We start from the raw sequence: 18629 nt of genomic DNA, 5'->3' as shown, positions 1-18629 counted from the left end.
ATTTGCTGTACTGGTGGTAGAGGTTGGAGAAAATCATTTGTGAATGACAGTTTTTTTTATTTTTGCACAAAACGCATGTGGGCCGTTTAGAAACAATTGTTTATTCAATAATTTTCAACGACCATGTTGCTTTTTGAACGAATAATGTTTGTGTGTTTGGTAACTTTTGCTGGTTTTATTCCAGAACCTACACCTACATACTGGTGACGTTCATCACCATCAGACTGTGGAAGAACATCTGCATCAGACTGTGGAAGAACATCTGCATCAGACTGTGGAAGAACATCTGCATCAGACTGTGGAAGAACATCTGCATCAGACTGTGGAAGAACATTTGCATCAGACTGTGGAAGAACATCACCATCAGACTGTGGAAGAACATCATCACCATCACTCCCATTATCATGAATCAACCATTACAGAATCAGAAGATAAACGAGGTATGGGAGTTTTACTAGGGAAGTTTGAAATAGAAATGCTTGTATTCAAGTCGAACCCCAACTGATTTTGCATCTATTTACGACCATTTGGAGAAGACAAAATTATTAGCTTAAATGCGACTCATTTACTAATATCTGTGTCTTGCCTCAGCAACAACATAGAATCTAATTGACCATATTATGTGACTTAGACCGTTAGACTCTAATTAAACGACGTGGACATCATCACATTAAATTGTCACTACAGATAATGTTTCACCGAATTCTACATTTTTGTTTATGTTTGTCAGCAATTTTGCTACCAATGAACAGTTAGGTTGCCAAGCATGATGCATTGCTATGGAAATCTGGTGCTATCTCGTGGAACGCAAGTTCATGTAAATGTGCATCGTTTGCTTTCATGTAATGGGTTTATGTAATTTCCGAAATTATCAAGCACCTAAAACTCCATTGCAGAGCATGGGTCAGACGCAGCGCTGTGAATTTGGCTGTTTTAACTAAGTCCTGATCTTCTGGGGCTTGTTCTCATATACAACTAATTTGACTGCGTGAACAGAATGCGTTTACGAATTTTAACACACGCGTCATATCAATGGAATTTAAAACGGGGTAACCGAGTCCTTAAGAGAGAGCGACAGAGCAAGAGCAATTAACATATATACTACTTAGATAGTGACTGTCTAAGTTCCTGTTACGGTAGTTGTTGGAGGCTGTGGGCGTGCATGTCTTGGTTTTCACAACACCGACCTCTGCTTCCAAGGAAAGTCATATTCCGATTGAAATAAGAATGTGTCTGACTTCAGCATTTAAGACGAAAGCATTCTGTCCGTGACCTTTTTTTGCGTGAAAGGTGTCAAAAAGTTTTCAGATACTTTTATGTGTTTAGTAATTTGTGTTTGGATCCAGATGCTCGGGAGCTCTCACTTCCCTTGTAGAATCATGATGAACATGCGATCATTTTTGTCTACTTGAACGAATAGTGCACTTTACAGCTTGTCAGAATAATGCATTTAACAGGTTTCGCAAACTGTGTGTGCCGCGAAAAATTGATGAAAGAGTTTCGACGGAGATATGAAACCATTCTACACATGCGCTTATATGTTGCCACTGCAAACATTCTGGTTATGTGGCATCAAACCATGAATTGTTTCAATATTTAACTCACAACTCATAACCTCAGTGACATCACAAACAGCTTACGTAACCATTTTACAAACCATTTGAGGACAAGTGTTGAGATATTTTGGTAGCTGTGACAAGCGAAACTGAGCAAATATACGGGAAGTAAAAGTGTTTGTGAAAACGTTTAAATTAGTCGACACTACAGGAACAGCTATTTCCAATATGGATTACGGTGGACAGAAGATTCCAGTTTACCGTATCTAGTGTTAAGCCAAACTGTCAAATGAAGCTACGGTGCCAGTAAGTTACCAAGGCATCTTCACGCCGATCACATGGGCTTAGAAAGTAGGGATTTTTTCACGCTTGTTTGGCCAACATGTAACACAAACACTGTAGCTAAAACACCTACGTTTGTCTACGATGAAGCTTCTTTGCTGACTGTGGAAGGGAAACACTCTCATACAATCGCTGAAAGTTCTTCCTCTGAAAAAACAGAAAATAAACAACTTTGTACAAAAAGTACAACACCTGGCTTGTGTCCCATGTTTTGCTGAGTGATTATGATTTCGATTGAGAAACAGAACTAGTAGAAAGTTTCAACTATAATGAAAAATATCACTCACATTATTTAACTTGGCTATAAAGCGGGTTAGAACTGTGGCATTAACAGTAGGCTGCTACACAACATGACTGATTGCTCATGCTTTTTGGATGCGATTTGTCAGTTATAGCAGGATTGAAACCATCACTGTCGTTATGAACATTGACTTCCGTCAGACATCATGTTGGCTGCAGGTCCCGTCACCGATGGTGTCCTTGGACCAGAAATTTTTTGTTATTCATAAGTCTTTGATTATTCTGCAGATATAGCCTCAAGATTGAACCGCCTTTTCAGCTCAATTTTATACAGCACCCGTTACCGCGTAACTACCTGACTTAAAACGCCCAAAACTAAAACTCTACCGTATTTTACGGACCATAAGGCGCAATTTAAATCCTTTTTTTTCCTCATAAATTGATCGTGCGCCTTACAAGCCGGTGCGCCTAATGTATGGATCAAGTAGTGCTTTATTGCCTACACTCAAAACCAGTACCGATACTATTATTGTATAAATAAACCACCGTCTTACACACACACTCCTTAAAATACGTTGCGTTCTATAGCCCGGTGCGCCTTATGTATGAACAAAAAACTAATCAAAGCAATTTATTGACAGTGCACCTTACAATCGGGTGCGCTTTATGGTCCGTAAAATACGGTACTTAAAACTGCCTAAAACTGGTTCAAATTCGTCCAAGCAGAGACTACTTTAGTCCAAGCAACGGCACATGTGCTCAAACGTAAAATTGAACCCCATGCATCACTGATTGCTTTGTGGCGTCCTTCTTTTGTGACAGAGGATTAAATACAAGGTGCAAATTTTCCGCCGCCAAACATATTTTCATAGAAATACCAGTTTTTTTAAGCTCCATAAAGTATACTGCATTGTGGGTAAAAATCCAACCAATCAGGGAGTTACAACTCGAAATTTGCCTGTTACAACTAAATATACTCTGTGATGTTTATTGATGTCATCTGAATTTATGTTTGTTCCTACCCCTACGAAGCAAAGAAGTTCCATAAATTGACGTGAAATAAGAGTTAGATTAACTAAAACTTTGTCAACAAGCATTTGAAATGAAAATATGATGATACATTATACGGTTGGCTAAAAAACTAAACAGCAGACAATTTTTTCCCCGTTTTTGTACTTGGGGATTTTATCATTTTTCTGTGGCATTTGACGTTACCATTACAATATAATTTGACAGATAAACACTAATCCTCAATTTGCGTTGTGGTTATGCAGCATGCTGCAATAAAATTAAACCAGCCAAACATAGATGCTAGAGCCCACTGTTTTGTCTAAAAACCACAGTAACATGGATTTATTATCTGAAAAACCTGTTTAAAATTTGCAGAAGAAAAGTTGCAACAGGCAGTTGATGAAATCAAAAAGTATCAGCTTGAAAATCTTGATCCAGATGTTGTCCCTTACAGTGAAGAGTTGCAAAAGGTTGAAATAGCAGAGGTTCAACCAACACTGATAGATACTGATATTTACAAAGGATTTCATCCTCAAAAGGAAAATGAGTTTCAGCCATCAACAAGCAAGGGGGGCAAAGCTCGATTTGTTGGTGAACACATCAAATTTCCCCAACTAGTTTCAAGCTTTAAAGAACACAAAAAGCAAGGCTTATTTCTAGCTTTCCTTGGACCAGCTGGATGCGGCAAAACCACTCTTTCAAAGAGATTATGCAGGCAACTACAAACAGAAGATCACTTAGTGCTTCATCTTCGGTTCATGTATTTAAACTACGGTGATAGAAAGCTTACTTTGCAGGAGCTTCTGCTGGATAACCAGTTCAACCATGCTTCACAGGAAACACTCAGTTTGGTTTTCCAGTGGATGATAAAGAACCCAGAAAAGTGTGCTTTTATTTTTGATGGATTAGATCAAGCAACCTGGACACTAGAAAACATGGCACCTGTAAATGAGAAGTATCACACTTCCTTGCCAGTACAACAGCTTGTTGCTAACCTTTGCAGCAGGCAATTTTTTCCAAAATCTACATTGATTCTTACTTCTCGACCCCACTCATTGCTATCAATACCATTAGGACTCCGACCTAAGCCAACAATTTATGTCAGTGATCTTTCTCCTGAGGATGCAAAGACACTGTTTGATGGTTATTCAGGTGATAAAGCAAATGAACTGTGGAACAAACTTGAAACTAAATCTCCACAATTGCTTGATTTATGTCGCAATCCAATGCTTTTACAATTTATTGTTTATGCTGGGTTATTTGGTGAGGTGCACAGTATTTCCACCATAACTAATGTATTTGATGAAGTTTTGCAACAACTTGGTCATTCTGAGCACGCAAAAGGAGAGAAATTAGAAAACCTCAAGTTGCCACTTAGCCAAATGGCATATGAAGGCATGGTTCGTAAAACCGTTGTGTTCACACATGATGACCTTCAAAAAGTAGGTTTAGAAGATGTAAAAGTACAGGATGTAGTGTTCAAAATGGCAAAGTTCTCCCGGTTTCCCAGTCGTAGAGTCTTTGATGGGAGAGATGTTCTCTTCTACTACCTTCATCAAGTTCTGCAGGAAGTGTTTGGTGCATACTACATTTCTATGTTCATGTCAGATGAAGAATTTGATCAAATCGTGGACTATTTGATTGATGAACCCCATTGGGCAATGGTTCGTCGTTTTGTGTGTGGCCTTTTGCTTGGACACAAACCAGGTATGTGCAGCACATTGGAAAGTTTGTGCTTTAATGACCATTATTTTTATTTTATAATTTTCAATCAAGCCTCTGGAAGTGGACGTAGTGAAACCAGCTCAGAATCTGATCCTGTCAATAGTGCTGTCAGCGGTATGACAATTTCCAAGATGCATAAAATCCGTCAGTACTATATTTATTTGGTATTTGTGTATTAATAATGTGTTTCTGTTATCTTTTTTGCTGACAAAACTTCGCTGATTACTTGGCAATGAACTTATATGTAATTGAAAGAAAAAGAAAGATATACGCTATACTATATATTGTGACTCATTGTTTTACAGCTCGCAGGGGAGGTTTGGCTTCAACAAATGTAAAATCTACTTCATCCAAAACATTAGATGGCGCAACAAGTTCCAAGGCCCAACTTTCAAAACAGTCGCCGGAAAATGGTGGTAAATGTTTTCAAAGCAGAAAACTGTTTGAGTGAAACATAACATATCAATAATTCTTCCTTTTTGAAACTGTTTAAGGCATATGCCGTAGCATGTAATTTCACAACAATGCTAACAAACCACAGGTTTAATTGGCATTTTTGGATGGAAAGTGAAACATAATCTAACAACAATGATTTTATTTTTAAACTGATTTGACAGTGTATTATGTGTTAAAGTATGGTTGGGTTGTACTTTGAACTGAATATCAAAATGCCAATTAACAACCAGAAACAGGATTTAATGCCCATTGAAAGTTCATGACACATGTCGCAGCATGCAATTTCACAACGATTGGCATTTTTGGATGGAATTTGTCTATGTTGCAATTTTTTGTGCACACCACTTAAAAAGCCCTTGCAGGTTGAGAACCACTGGAACAATTATTTAAAATTTTACTAGAATTTCAACAAATGTTTGTACGCTGTTTCATCATGGCACTTGTAAACAGATGGTGTCCCAGTATATTTTGTTTATGATTTGTAATACATATGTTTCTACAGCTGCTGAAACTTCCACTGCTGCAGCTGAACTTGAGGCAACCAGAATACCTCAAATAGATGGTGGTGAACTAGGACATGTAAAAAGTAAGTTCTGCCCTATATACGCACAGTGTTTAACTGATTTTTAGTGCAAGTAACAAAGTATACCATTTTTACAACACAAACTGGAGTGTAATGTTGCCACCATGTTTTGCATTCATATATTCTTTGGTATTTATTATGACCATTGTTTTTCATATAAACCTGTGGTTACATTAATAATTTTAAATTAACATAAATTAATGATTAAATGGTATGAATATTACAACACTTCACTAAAGTCTACAAAAAAATGGAAATAAATGATATATATATATATGCTATACTATATATTTCAACACATTGTTTTAAAGCTTGCAGGGATGGTTTGGCTTCAACAGATATCGAATCGTCTTCATCCAAAACATTAGGTGGCGCAACAACTTCCAAGGCCCAACATTCAAAACAGTCGCTGGATAATGGTGATAAATATATACAAAGCAGATAACATAACAACAATCCTTTCTTTTTTAAACTGGGCTCCATAAGATTTGACAGTGTATTATGTGTTATAGCATGGTTATGCTTGACTTCATAAACTCAGTATTTTTCTATAGTTTATTCCAATTCTGCCACAAAAAAACAAACAGGTTTTTTTGCGAGACTTTTTTCAAGACGTTCAAAGAAACATCCAAAACATGCAGGAAAAGGTTAAATTTTCAAATTATTGAGTTTTTTTCCCTGCTTCTTGGCAGTGACATCGCAGCCAAACTGGGTGTTTCCATTTTATGGAACTTTCATAGCTTGGTTGATAGAACTATGGTTCCTAATGACCAGAGTTATGAGTTCAAACTCCAGTGCTTTTTTATATCTTGAGCTGTCAGGAAAAGAAACTTTACCAGGCTTGGCTGTGATGCCGCTGTTACTTGGTGTGCAACCTTACATTTAATTTGTTTGCTGTATTTTTTTATCAATTTAGCTTTTTGGTTAATTTGGTAAGTGCTTTTTAACATTTGTTTCTTCAGCTGGTGAAACCTCCACTGCTGCAGCTGAACTTGAGGCAACCAGAATACCTCAAATTGATGGTGGTGAACTAGGACATGTAAAAAGTAAGTTCTGCCCTATACACACACGTTGCTTAATTGATTTTTAGTGCAAGTACTGAAGTATACCATTTTTGTAACACAAAAATTCTTTGGTATTTATTATATCCATTGTTTTGCATAAACCTGTGGTTTTGGGCACTTAAATTAATTGTCAAATGGTATGAATATTACAACATTTCACATATGTAAACATTTTGAGAGCTGCAGACAGGGTGTACATGCACTGTTTCGACCTATGATGTCTCATCAGTGTAGCTGTTGACTGTGGAACAGCTGCACTGATGAGACATCATAGGCCAAAACAGTGCATGTACACCCTGTCTGCAGCTCTCAATTATTATGTCTTTTTTAAAACATTTTGCTGTTGCTCTATATGAAACAGTCAGTAAGAATATTTATAGATCTCTATGGCTCCAAAAATGACTCATTTTTTATTTGCTTTTGAAATGGACTCCTGGTGTGGTTTAAAGCCAAATATGACATTTGAGTTGTGAATCCCTGCTGTAAAGTCCAACTGAAAAACTCCCACAGACAGAGCAGTGGCCTAGAATGCCCAAGTCCAGCTTGGTTGTTAAGCCACTGTAAACTAATTTATTTATTGTCAAAATTATCAAGTAAGGCCTTCGCATTGGGGTAACCCTTATGGTGTACATAAGTGCCATTAAATTGCAGTTATCACCTTGATTGTTTTTTACAGGTGATGGAAGTGGTTCCAGTCTAAAAACCTTGCCATCAACCTCAGGCAAGACAGACTCCAGTGATCCAGCATCCTCCACACTTAACAATGAGGATCAAAAGCATGGTAGTCAGTTAAAAAAAACTTTGCTGTAACATTTGTAACCAGTAAAGTAATACAAGGCATTTAGGTGTAGAAATCTGGGACCATCTAATTGATGCCAAAGTTAAGATGCTGCTGTTATGTAACATATTTGTTTTGTTGCACTTGTCTCCATTCCTGCCTTTCTTACAATTAGTCAGTCTTGCACTGATGACGAACACAAACATTTGAAACAACATATTTTTACTTTTCAGTTGCTTCTAACTCCATCACAGAAAAACCCAGAGGATTGATGAAGCTGTTTTTAGATCTTTTTCACAAACAACCAAAACATGCAGGTTATGAAATGTCCTAGGGAGGGGTCGCCTAAATTGCTTTTAAAAAATGATGCAAATTTAGGATCAACTGCAAGTGTAATAACTGTGACCCCTTTTTTTCTCATTTAATCATAAGAAAATCATTTTGCTGTAATAATTTTTACCAGGAAAGTAATACAAGGCATTGTCTGCATTGACCGGCCCTGAACGATTTGCAAAACCATGTTTACAATTTGTTACACAACGTTGCTTTACGCGAAAAGCTTGCTGTTAAACTTTCACATACTTTCCACTACAAGTTACCATTATATTGGGTAAACGGGTATCGTGGTTTCGAAAGTCTCACATCTCATTACGCATGTAATATACGCAGGTTATATTTGTGGAAAACGCACATTGGGAGTTTAAATAATTCTCCCATCCAAATATATGGCTTCTATTTTTGTCGTAAATGTTGATCTTGTTATTTTCAGACAAACGTGCGAAAAAGTTTTTGAAGAAACTTTCGAAATACCTGCGAGAAAAAAGGCCTGAGCATTACGAGTTACGAGGTTAGTATTTATTTCCAGTCTCTGTGATGCGTGTTTGTAAACGTAACTGTTACGTCACAGTAAGTATTGTGACGTCGCAATTCCATTGTTTCTTATAGAAGAGAATGGAATAAAAATGTTTTGTTGAGGTTGAAAGTTTTAAAGAAAGGTCGCATATTTTTTGTCGGATAAAGTTTATGTTTTCCTTCCAGTAAGTTAATGTTTTTGTATTTGATTAATTTGTTGGATCTTGTCTTGTTTAAATCCGATTAAAAGTGAAGAAATCTTGTTTGAAGTTTGCAATAAAAAGTTTTAGTGATTTAATAAAACTTCCGCCATGTTTGTTTTAATAAACTTGTCCCTGTTTCAGATTTCCTCGTAGATTTACAGGAAGTTGACGAAATAGTTAGAGATGAAATCGCCCTCTCTTGTCCTTGGAGGTTGGATTTAGACGGAACCCCACTGAAGATTTCGGATGTTTTCGCTCTCGCGGATTTCCTCCCACGGATTCGAGAACCCGGTTTGAGGCTGGTGTTGAATGGATGCGAACTTAATTCCGAAACTTTAAACATGATCTGTGAAGCGATTATGAAGATGGGACCCAAGGTTGGTTTTCATTACTTTGAGAATAAATATTTGTTTAAATCCATGATATTTCTGTAAAAACTTACTTTTTTTAATCAAAAGTGAAAACATGGAGTTAATTTTAATCCGGTTTAAAGAAAAAAAATCTGTTTTAAAAAAAGTTTGAAACAAAGATTTCCGACCAATTTTTATATTTTAAATAGTTGAGAAAACTCTACCTGAGTTACAACAAGTTTGAACGAAAAGATGTTGGAAATATTTGTCGGATTCTCCCTAAAGTGGATGAGTTGGATCTGAGTGGATGCGGATTCGATTCCGAATCTATTCCAGTCTTGAGAGAAGAGATTAAAAAACTGAAAACCCGGGTAAGAATTAGTTTAATTTATATTTGCATTAAAACATGGTTTTGTTAATTTTGATGAAATTGAAAGTTTTGTGATTTTTTTTCAGCCGAGAGTTGTGGGTTTGGATCGTCAGTAAATATTCCTTCCTCTCATCCGATGAAGACTCCAGTGGTCCGGATTGAAACAAAACACGAGACTTCCAGAATTATTTGTGTTTTTTTTGTGATTTGTTCAAAATAAATGTTTTTTACTGTAAATAAAATTGCTACGAAATATATAAAGTGAAATATGAGACGAAAAGTTTGTGAGACGAAAGTTTGTCGACATTTTTATTCCAGTTTTCAGAAGAAAGAATACCAGGGGTTGTTTGTAGAATAGAATGTTGTCATGTAGGAACGTAACAGACGGATCTACTTGGTCTTGGAATAAAATTAAAACTTCAACTGTCCCAAAATATCTGATTGTTGAATGAATTGGTTTTAAATGCAAGAAATCTCATTGCAAATGAAGAGTGAAACTCCCACAAACTGACAACGTCCATGAATCAAGTTACAAGAGAATATGTTGGTTAATGAAGTAAGTGTATGTCTCGTATTGGTCTGTTGTACACAAATACTTATTTGCAGTTTAGTTGTGCGCTGTGTAAAAGTTATTTGCTGGGTTTATTTTAAAATGAATCCTTGAGTCAATCCTTTTTAGAAAATATCCCAGAATAAATTTGATCCAAAATCTGAATAAAAAAACAATGAGAACAAAAATAATGAGAACAAGTCCTGGTCATCATGCTGACCCAAAACTAAATTAATTCATAATTTTTATCAACAGAAATCATATTAAGTGAGTTGCAGACTGGACGAGTGGGCCAATGTTATGATCTGTTAGGTCTCATCAGTGCAGCTTGGTGTTGGCTCTTGACAATTTTTTTCGCCAAACAACCAGTCGAAGATTTCCACAAAAACTGGGTGCATACCTCCATCAAGGTGAAACCCCATATCCATGTAAAAGCTTAAACCAGTGGTGCCGTCGGGCTCCATGTCACAGTAAATTATATTCATATGCAGGGCTTGTGAAATTTTCTGCAAAATATAGCTAAATTTTGGGGGAATTGCCTCATTTGCCAGTGGTTGCTGACCCCTTCATAGAGCGTTGTCAGGGAGTCTACAATATAAGCATGGATATATGTAAAACAGTAGAAGCAAGTAACAACCTGGTTATATGGAAAACACATTGTGACTTTCACCCCGTACTTTAATCTTGGCAGGACCAGATTTTATCAAAACATCAAAAATGTCGGTGACTTTTCTGAGAGGACAAAGAGGTCAAGAGTCACTGAATTAGATGATTGAGCAACACAACGAATTCCAGGAAATTTTGATCTGAAAAAGACGTCGCAAGTAAACAAGTTGGGTCCCACAAGCGGTATTTAACTTTGTTGTATGTAAATTTCAATGAATGAAATACAGAAAACTTATGTGATACTTTTACCTAGATGTTGATATTACTGCATATTAGTGTGTGTGTAACTATGTGTTGATGCCATTATTTTGCTGCATAAACTTTTCTTGTATTAACACAAATATTAGCCTAATTTCTTGTAGCATTATAAAGACAGCGAATTTTTCTTGTGTCATTACATTAAAACCATGTTATGTTTGGCTGTCATTATTATGCATTTGTTTGAGATTTGCCGAGTTTTGGTGGTACTCTAGTTACTGGTCGCCAGTGCTCCCAAACCTTTGTCATAATATCATTGTTTTCATTTTTTTTGGAAAAATCCTTTTTCATTTATCCACCAGGTTGCACTGAAGAGTAAAACATCACCAAGGCAACATCAAGAATATTCAAATCCCTGTGTGGTCAAAACAAACACACAAAAAAAAGAATGTCACGACCTCTAATTTTCACAAGGTCACCAACAACATGCTTGCCCTCCATTGAATCCTTGTAAGGTTAGATAGACTTTGTTAATAAAGAAAGAGCAAACCCATTTTTGATTTTATGTTGACCTCTACATTTGTTAAGTGGAATTTAATAAAAGTATGTGCTGGATGGCTCTTTATGCAGACTAAAACATATTAGATGAAACGAAGCAGTTTAGATTAAAAAGGTCTGACTGTAGTTGTTGTTTCACGAATTTATTGACAAAAGCAAAAGAACCATCAAGAAAAACGTCTTTATCTAAAACTCATTTACAAACATTGATGCTTTTAATTGCAAAGTCATTAAATACCTGTGATGTTTTTGCAGAGTCATAGCGATGCCAACCTGAGGACTGGAAAATAACGACTGGAAATAATGGAGTTGTTGTAAACACCAATACTTCTCTGCAAGGACATCCTGGGTGAAAAACACCCAAATTGTAATATTAGAAGTTAAACACACTCCGATGGAATGCAATCTTACTCATAACAGAAAATGACAATGAATGATGACAAACATACGGTAAGAAGTATTGCTTTCAATCAACACAAAAACTTTTGCATAAATGATATTTCATAAATTGTGTGAGACGGGTTATGTTGTTTTTATAGTTGACCTTCACCACCATTTATAAGTCATTGTTATTTAATTGTTACAAAATAATGAAGTATTGATTATATTTTAAACCAGTTTAAAAACTAACAAAAAGTTGTTAAAATTTGCAACTTGTTTGTAAAAAATGACAACAGGTTAAAATGATTTAAGTGTTACAACGTCAAACCGAAGAAACACTTTTAAGTTAGTTAATGGTGACATTCTGTGCAAGATATGTGATATTCACATAACATCAAGAAAACTAATTTACTTTTTTGATTTCAACAGGTTTCCATACATTGGAGACATCCACTAACATGCTGTAAACCCCACACTTGACATTACCTTCTTACAGCTTCACATTGTGTTAAATTCAGCTCAAATGTAAGTGTTTCTTGTGTGCAATCTGTTTCATAAAGAGCATTGATTTGCAAATATGAATATTGAGCTGTTTCCATGGTGACAGGTTAACCAATGAGACCAGCGATCGGGGCCTGGGATGGGTGGTTACAGGTTAAATCAAGGGATTGACATGACCTAATTATTGAAGAGGAAAACCTCACTATGTGATCATTCCCAACTATATACTGTTGGAAATCATTCAAGTGAAAAGTCTACGGGGACAATGTCGTTCTACACAAGATCTCACTTTTTCTAAATTTGAATATTCTCCCATATAATCAGTATGTCAGCTTGGATTTAAGTACAGAACCACAATTTTATTCAAATGTAATCCATGGACTTTTCTGTCCCATTACTAACCTATTTCTATGTTTGCAGTCGATTTATGCAGTCAGCATGTTTGCCTCTTGGACAAAACCAGTTTTCGTCACAATGTGAGTATGGAATATCTGGTTTGGGAATGCAGGGTGCAGGAAGTTTTCTATGTTTCTGGATATAATTGTTTATTGGGGTAATGCTAAAAGGTGAAATCATACAAAGCACATGTTACTTGAAAACTTTTCGGTGTGGTATAAACTTACCCTATTTCTTTTATCTTTATGTATTAACACTGCACAAGCTACAAGTGACATCCATGACAACAGTAATGAAAGTGAAAATCGTATTTCATTTTTATAAGAATGATCAAATCTATATTTTACAAAAAAATAGCCACCAGTGGTGCCATTGAGCATATTCGTCCATGTGAATTGCAGTCGCCTACTTGGCTGTTTGAACCTGACAATGTTTACTTTTGTTTTACCACAAACAATTTCCAATTTTGTTTTTCAGAACGACAGCGCATGACATAAGCCATCACACAATCTGGGATATCACAAGTTGGGGCATCGGTTGTGGAAACGTAAACAAACCTGGGATTTACACGATGGTGTCAAGCTTTGTTCGATCTTATCGGATTCTTGGTAAATATTACCAACATTATTGATTGAGACTGCGCCGGTTTGTGTGTTTTTTTTTTGAATTTTTTGTTGTGATTTTGACAGTTTGCGTTCAGGTCGCAGTACTTTAGACAACTCGGCCATCCTGTCTAAGGCATTTAATTGACCAGGATGAAATAATTTTAAACAAATCATCGTTTACAAGGTTTGTAATTGCGCCTCAAAACTACTTAAACATTTCTAAATAATATAACAAAGTACAGTGCATAGACAGGATGGCCGAGTTGTCTAAAGTACTGCGACCTGAACGCAGCGCGTTTATTATGTACTGTACTTTTTTTAAGATGGGCAAAGTTGACCAAAACAGCACAAAAAATTTGTTCAAGCCTGTAACAATTGCTAACCTTGAATGGAAAAGCTTTCATGCTTTCCATTTACTAAATATAGTGAAGGCATTTGTAATACTCAGGAAGAAAGAAATCCTGTAAAACCAGTTAGTTTAATGCATTCTTTTTCAAAGTGCTTTTACCTAAAATGCTGTGTACTTCAGATGTATTTGTGATAAACTCTACCGCCGCACCAACTGAACTATCGAAGGATGTGGCAAACCATCTATCAAGTTTATGTAAGTGCAATTTATCGTATCCAACAATATTAAACCAAACTAAAGTAGTTTTTACAAGAACATTTTTTTTTTGAACGAATCTCACAGAAATATTTCATTTAACAACAGGTTTTGGACGACGAGGTGACCGAGTGGTTAAGGCGATGGATCGCTAATCCATTATGCTCTGCACGCATTTCCGAAAGTTTTCTTTGCTTGCACGAGTCTGGAGGGGATTATAAATTTTCCTTGCCTCAACCCTAGCTGTGAGTTGCAGTTCAGTGGCGATATACACTATTGTTCATAAAATAACATGACATAGAAAACATATTTACACGGCAAAGAAAAGCAGCGATGTAACGACCGTTAATAGCTTGATAAGCAAACTATTACCCAAACATATCTCTTGAGTTGGAAGAATCTCAAACCACCTCTGTAACGGTGCAGTCCGCTGGGGTTACTCCAGGTCACTTGTGTCATAACACGAGGCATGCAAGATTAAGTCAGATAACTAACAATGTACTTCACAAAAGCATTATTTTGGCATGAACAAACCATTTTCAAAAAGAATCAGCAAGAATTAAAAGTTCGTATGTTTTAGTGCCTTCTTTTGGTTCATCCGCTAGACGGCGCTGTCAAGCCATTCTAATTTAAATATGCCATTGGTCGGTGGAAAAGGTTACAATAAATTGAATGAACTTTCAACTTACTGTAGCAAGTTCTGTAATAAATCCGGAGTCGGTATTTCACAAGCTTTTCATTTGATATATTCATATGTATATGTATCGTCTATGCTTCTAAACATCATCAGTATAGCTTATTCAAGTAGAATGTGTTTCTGTTGGGTATATTGCTATCAGGAGATTATGATAATACAAACTATCATACTGTAAAACATTGAATTGAATAAACTTGCTGTTTGTAATGGTTTCGCTTTGTATGTAACACACAGCTAATCATCAAGAACGGACCAACTGGAAATGAATGGAGTGCACGGCCCTTTTGTCGTCTGGGCAGGGCAAGATTAAGCAGAGGGGCTAAGTTTCAAATCATTATTCGTATTCACACCATATCCATCATGATATATTACAACGGAGCTCTTACCTACGTCTTACCGTAAGCTTACGTTATTTTGTTATTGTAGTGCAGAATAAATATTTGTAAAGACGATTTATATTCAATACTTCTAGTACTAATTGCTGAAGATTCAGCAACCTTAACTTGTTCGGCAAAAGTTTAAGAGTTCAAACAGATTTTCATGTAAATGTGCTCTTGCTCTTTGCTGTTTAGAATTACGAGAAGATTGCCTTCCATTGGAGAAACCAACCACATTGCTGTTTACAACTCGCAAAGGACGGAACATTTTCGGCTTTTAACTGACCAAGATTTAGGTTAGCTGTGCGAAGTTTTTCACAATTTATTACGGGGATGCACAACTTGGTAGTACATTCCCAGGTAGCAAACTGCAAGAAGAATCTTGCGGTGAAGCCACCACCGACATTCCTGTTCCGGCTTTCTGTCCTGAGGTCAAAGACGGATTGAGAATAGTGGAAGGGGTCAACGCTAGCCCCGGGAGTCAGCCGTGGCAGGTGGATTATTTGTGGGAGATTATGTTGAAACGTACAATTATAGGAGAGCTCAATTTAAATCCATGTCTTATATTCGTTGTCAGTCAGATGCCGGCTTTCATAAAAGCTTGCTTCCATGTGCACGTGTGTCTGTAACAGTGCTGGTATTTAACGATTGCTTTTTCACTATATCTGTTATCCTTTTTTTACTTTTTCGGCCGCATGGCATGACCAATTGCCAAAAACCACACGACACACAGTGAATACAGATCATAATATTTCTCTTGTAACTACTTTTGTATATTTCGGTGCCGACTAATCACCAACATACAAACCCGTAAATCCTCCCAACTAGTAAATTTTTCACCGGTTAAGAACCAGTATAAGCTTATTATCTTCAAGTTTACATCAAGCGTACGAGGTATTTTTATCATTCTAACAGGTTTCCATACGTAAGAAGTATCCATTAAGAGGCCGCACCCCTCACTCTTGCGGAGGAACTCTCATCAACAGATGTTACGTCCTCACAGCCGCACATTGTGTCGAATCCAGTTCGAAATCGTGAGTAATTTCCAAAGTTCTTTTAATTTGCCATGAAAACCATTTCCATGGTTACAGGTTCACCAATGAGACGATCGTTCGGGTGGGCGATTACTACAACCGTGACGGACTCCAATTCAGCCAATCAGAGGGCGTAGAGGATTCACGTGACCTAGATATTGAAGAGGTTTACAGACATCCTTACTACTCGTATCATTCGAGTCCAACCAACGACTTGGCGTTGGTTAAATTGAGACAATGCGTTTCATTCAAGTAAGATAAATTCACAAGAGTCCTGGTCCAAATGAGAATGCATTGCATTGGTTTTTACACAACGTAAACGTAATACGCCCGAAGCAAGGAGTTATTAAATATCATGTGGAGATATCAGTGTTTCATTTTAAACTTATTTCTATGGTTGCAGTCGATTTGTGCGACCAGCATGTCTGCCTCTCGGACAAAACCAGTTTTCGTCACAATCTCGATGTGGAATATCTGGGTGGGGGGCGCATGGTCCCAGACACTGTAAGTTTTTTTATGTGTTTCTGTGCATGAGTCGCTTTATCAGATGTTTATCGACAGTTACGTCATTAGGGTTTTTGAATAAAACGGTAAAAACTGGAATGCTGGACTTTTTTACAAACACGTTTCAAAATTGCCTTTCCATCCGCCTGCCAGCCTGTGAATGTATAAGCGATGCATTCGATGCAGCTTATAATCATGTAATACAGCACTGATGATAAAAAAACATGTTGTGTTTCAAATGTCTGTTTAACAATTTAGGTTTTGGCTTCTAATTCAAGGTTATTCACTTCAGTATTTAGCACCTAGAAAAGGGTTTTTGAAAAACTCCAAGTTCCTGTTCCCAAATTCACAAACCGATATGGAAGCATCTCTAACACCTGCGCGTTATGAATTAACCTCTGTATTCTGTCGGTACAATTTCATAGTACAGCGCATTCAATCTACGGTCGGCATATATAACATTTGTCAGTTACAACAACGAACACTGTGATGCGGTGTTGACGAAACTTGCAAAAGTCTTGCCAACCACAACCTTTAAGAATCACATCACAACATGCTTGTTGTTCGGCAGTTAACCCCATGGATTATCCACCCTGCCTCCAGCAGGCGCCAGTGAGCATATTTCCCAATGAGAATTGCAGCCGACTGCTCGGTGTTGACTACCTTAAGCACTCCATGATGTGCGCTGCGGTGAGAACAACAATTTTCAATACCCATGCTGCCTTTTAAAGTTAATTTACCAAACACCTCTTGCGTTCCTGCTTAGTTTAGAATGCAACGTTTTGTAATTTGTTTGTTGTTGCGATTGTTCGATGTCTGTTTTAACTTTTTCATTTACAGGTAGTTTTTTTGCCAGAAACACTTGTGTATTTTTCGTTTTGTTTGTTCAGCAATTGAACCAAATATACATTTTCGGTTATCATAGCTTGCACGTGTAATCTAAACACTTTAGACAACTGTAAAAAAAATTCTAACTTAGAAATCGCATTTTTTTTATAAACTATTGGCACTTTTGTATTCCAGAAAGATGGCACTGACACGTGTCGGGGTGACAGTGGGGGTCCTTTGGCATGTTTAGACCCCAACACGACACGTCACACTATCTGGGGTATCACAAGTTGGGGAATCGGTTGTGGAAACGTAAACAAACCTGGGATTTACACGAGGGTGTCAAGCTATGTTCGTTGGCTTTACCTCAAAATGCGACTGAGACCAACTGATGAACAGTTTATGAGCGACGTTCGATCTTTCCGAGTGCTTGACAAATATTGCCAACATTACTGATTGTGTCTGCTGTGTGCGTTTGTACTCGTGTATTTGACTTTCATCCAAAGATTTTTAATTGTGTTTCAAAAACTACTTTTTTAGTAATCTGTTCTTCGTGGCACAATAAAACGTAACTTTTATTGACCCTGAGGAAACCTTGCTGGATAGCAGATAAAACATCGGTAAATAAAAGTGTACGTTTAATTGTGCCAGAAGAACAGATTAATTACAACATATTATTCTTGAAAGCTACAACGACATCATATTTACCGAATAAAACCGAACTCTTAAGTCCTGTTTTCTTTGTATTTCGTGTTATACACGTTTAAGCCACAACCGTGATGAAGTGAGATCAGAATTTTTTATATTTCTGTGAAAAAGACATCAACATCAAAGTTATTTGCAAAGGATCCACTGTTTATTCATAAGTTCAGAACTTTTTAACAAAATGGTCAAGCTTTGTGGTTGAAGATTGGATCAACAGGATCTACATTGACACAACTAAACCGGTGTGCTCTATCTATCGCCGTTTCGTTGTAATGTTCCTTTTCCGGCAACTGTTCTCTGAATATATGTGGGGAGTTTTTGTTGAAACCGACGCGCGTAATGTTGTCAGGATGCACTGACGCGCTTGCGCACGACTTGCAAGACGACCTTCACATATACGTAGGGAATCTCTACAACCATAATCAGACAACGCTTTATGCTCTTGCATGACAAGGCGTGATCGTCCCATTCCGAAGTGCAGCTTGCGATGTGATC

General features: G+C 37.0%; 1 protein-coding gene and 1 long non-coding RNA gene across 9 annotated transcripts; both read left to right on the top strand.

Moving 5' to 3' along the window:
• The first annotated feature begins 10351 nt into the window (after positions 1-10351).
• On the top strand, positions 10352-15062 carry LOC145909096 (uncharacterized). Of its 8 annotated transcripts, XR_014403074.1 has the most exons (12): positions 10352-10490; positions 10572-10709; positions 10772-10929; positions 11307-11459; positions 11758-11952; positions 12313-12408; positions 12491-12707; positions 12805-12860; positions 13258-13388; positions 13915-13989; positions 14098-14234; positions 14921-15062. It is a non-coding gene; the product is annotated as an uncharacterized LOC145909096 (long non-coding RNA). The 8 variants fall into 8 exon arrangements; XR_014403075.1 differs by having other exon boundaries at positions 10572-10912; XR_014403073.1 differs by having other exon boundaries at positions 10572-10929; positions 11307-11454.
• LOC145908836 (chymotrypsinogen A-like) lies at positions 15047-17885 on the top strand. The gene is made up of 8 exons (XM_082996159.1): positions 15047-15084; positions 15259-15359; positions 15424-15557; positions 15979-16097; positions 16155-16349; positions 16501-16601; positions 17173-17291; positions 17625-17885. Exons 1-8 carry the CDS (start codon positions 15047-15049, stop codon positions 17883-17885), a joined length of 1068 nt encoding a protein of 355 aa, XP_082852285.1.
• The last annotated feature ends 744 nt before the right edge of the window (positions 17886-18629 follow it).

The sequence above is a fragment of the Ascidia mentula genome, chromosome 7, assembly GCF_947561715.1.
Source record: "Ascidia mentula chromosome 7, kaAscMent1.1, whole genome shotgun sequence".
NCBI lineage: Eukaryota > Metazoa > Chordata > Ascidiacea > Phlebobranchia > Ascidiidae > Ascidia > Ascidia mentula.
Note: the sequence above shows the minus strand (reverse complement) of the source record. Positions and strands in the feature narration are given on the sequence as shown.

Coding starts and splice junctions, on each gene's coding strand:
- LOC145908836 (XM_082996159.1), top strand. CDS start 15,047: ATGATATATTACAACGGAGCTCTTACCTACGTCTTACC. Junction 15,558..15,978: donor CCGGGAGTCAGCCGTGGCAG/GTGGATTATTTG, acceptor TCATTCTAACAG/GTTTCCATACGTAAGAAGTA. Junction 16,098..16,154: donor GTCGAATCCAGTTCGAAATC/GTGAGTAATTTC, acceptor CCATGGTTACAG/GTTCACCAATGAGACGATCG.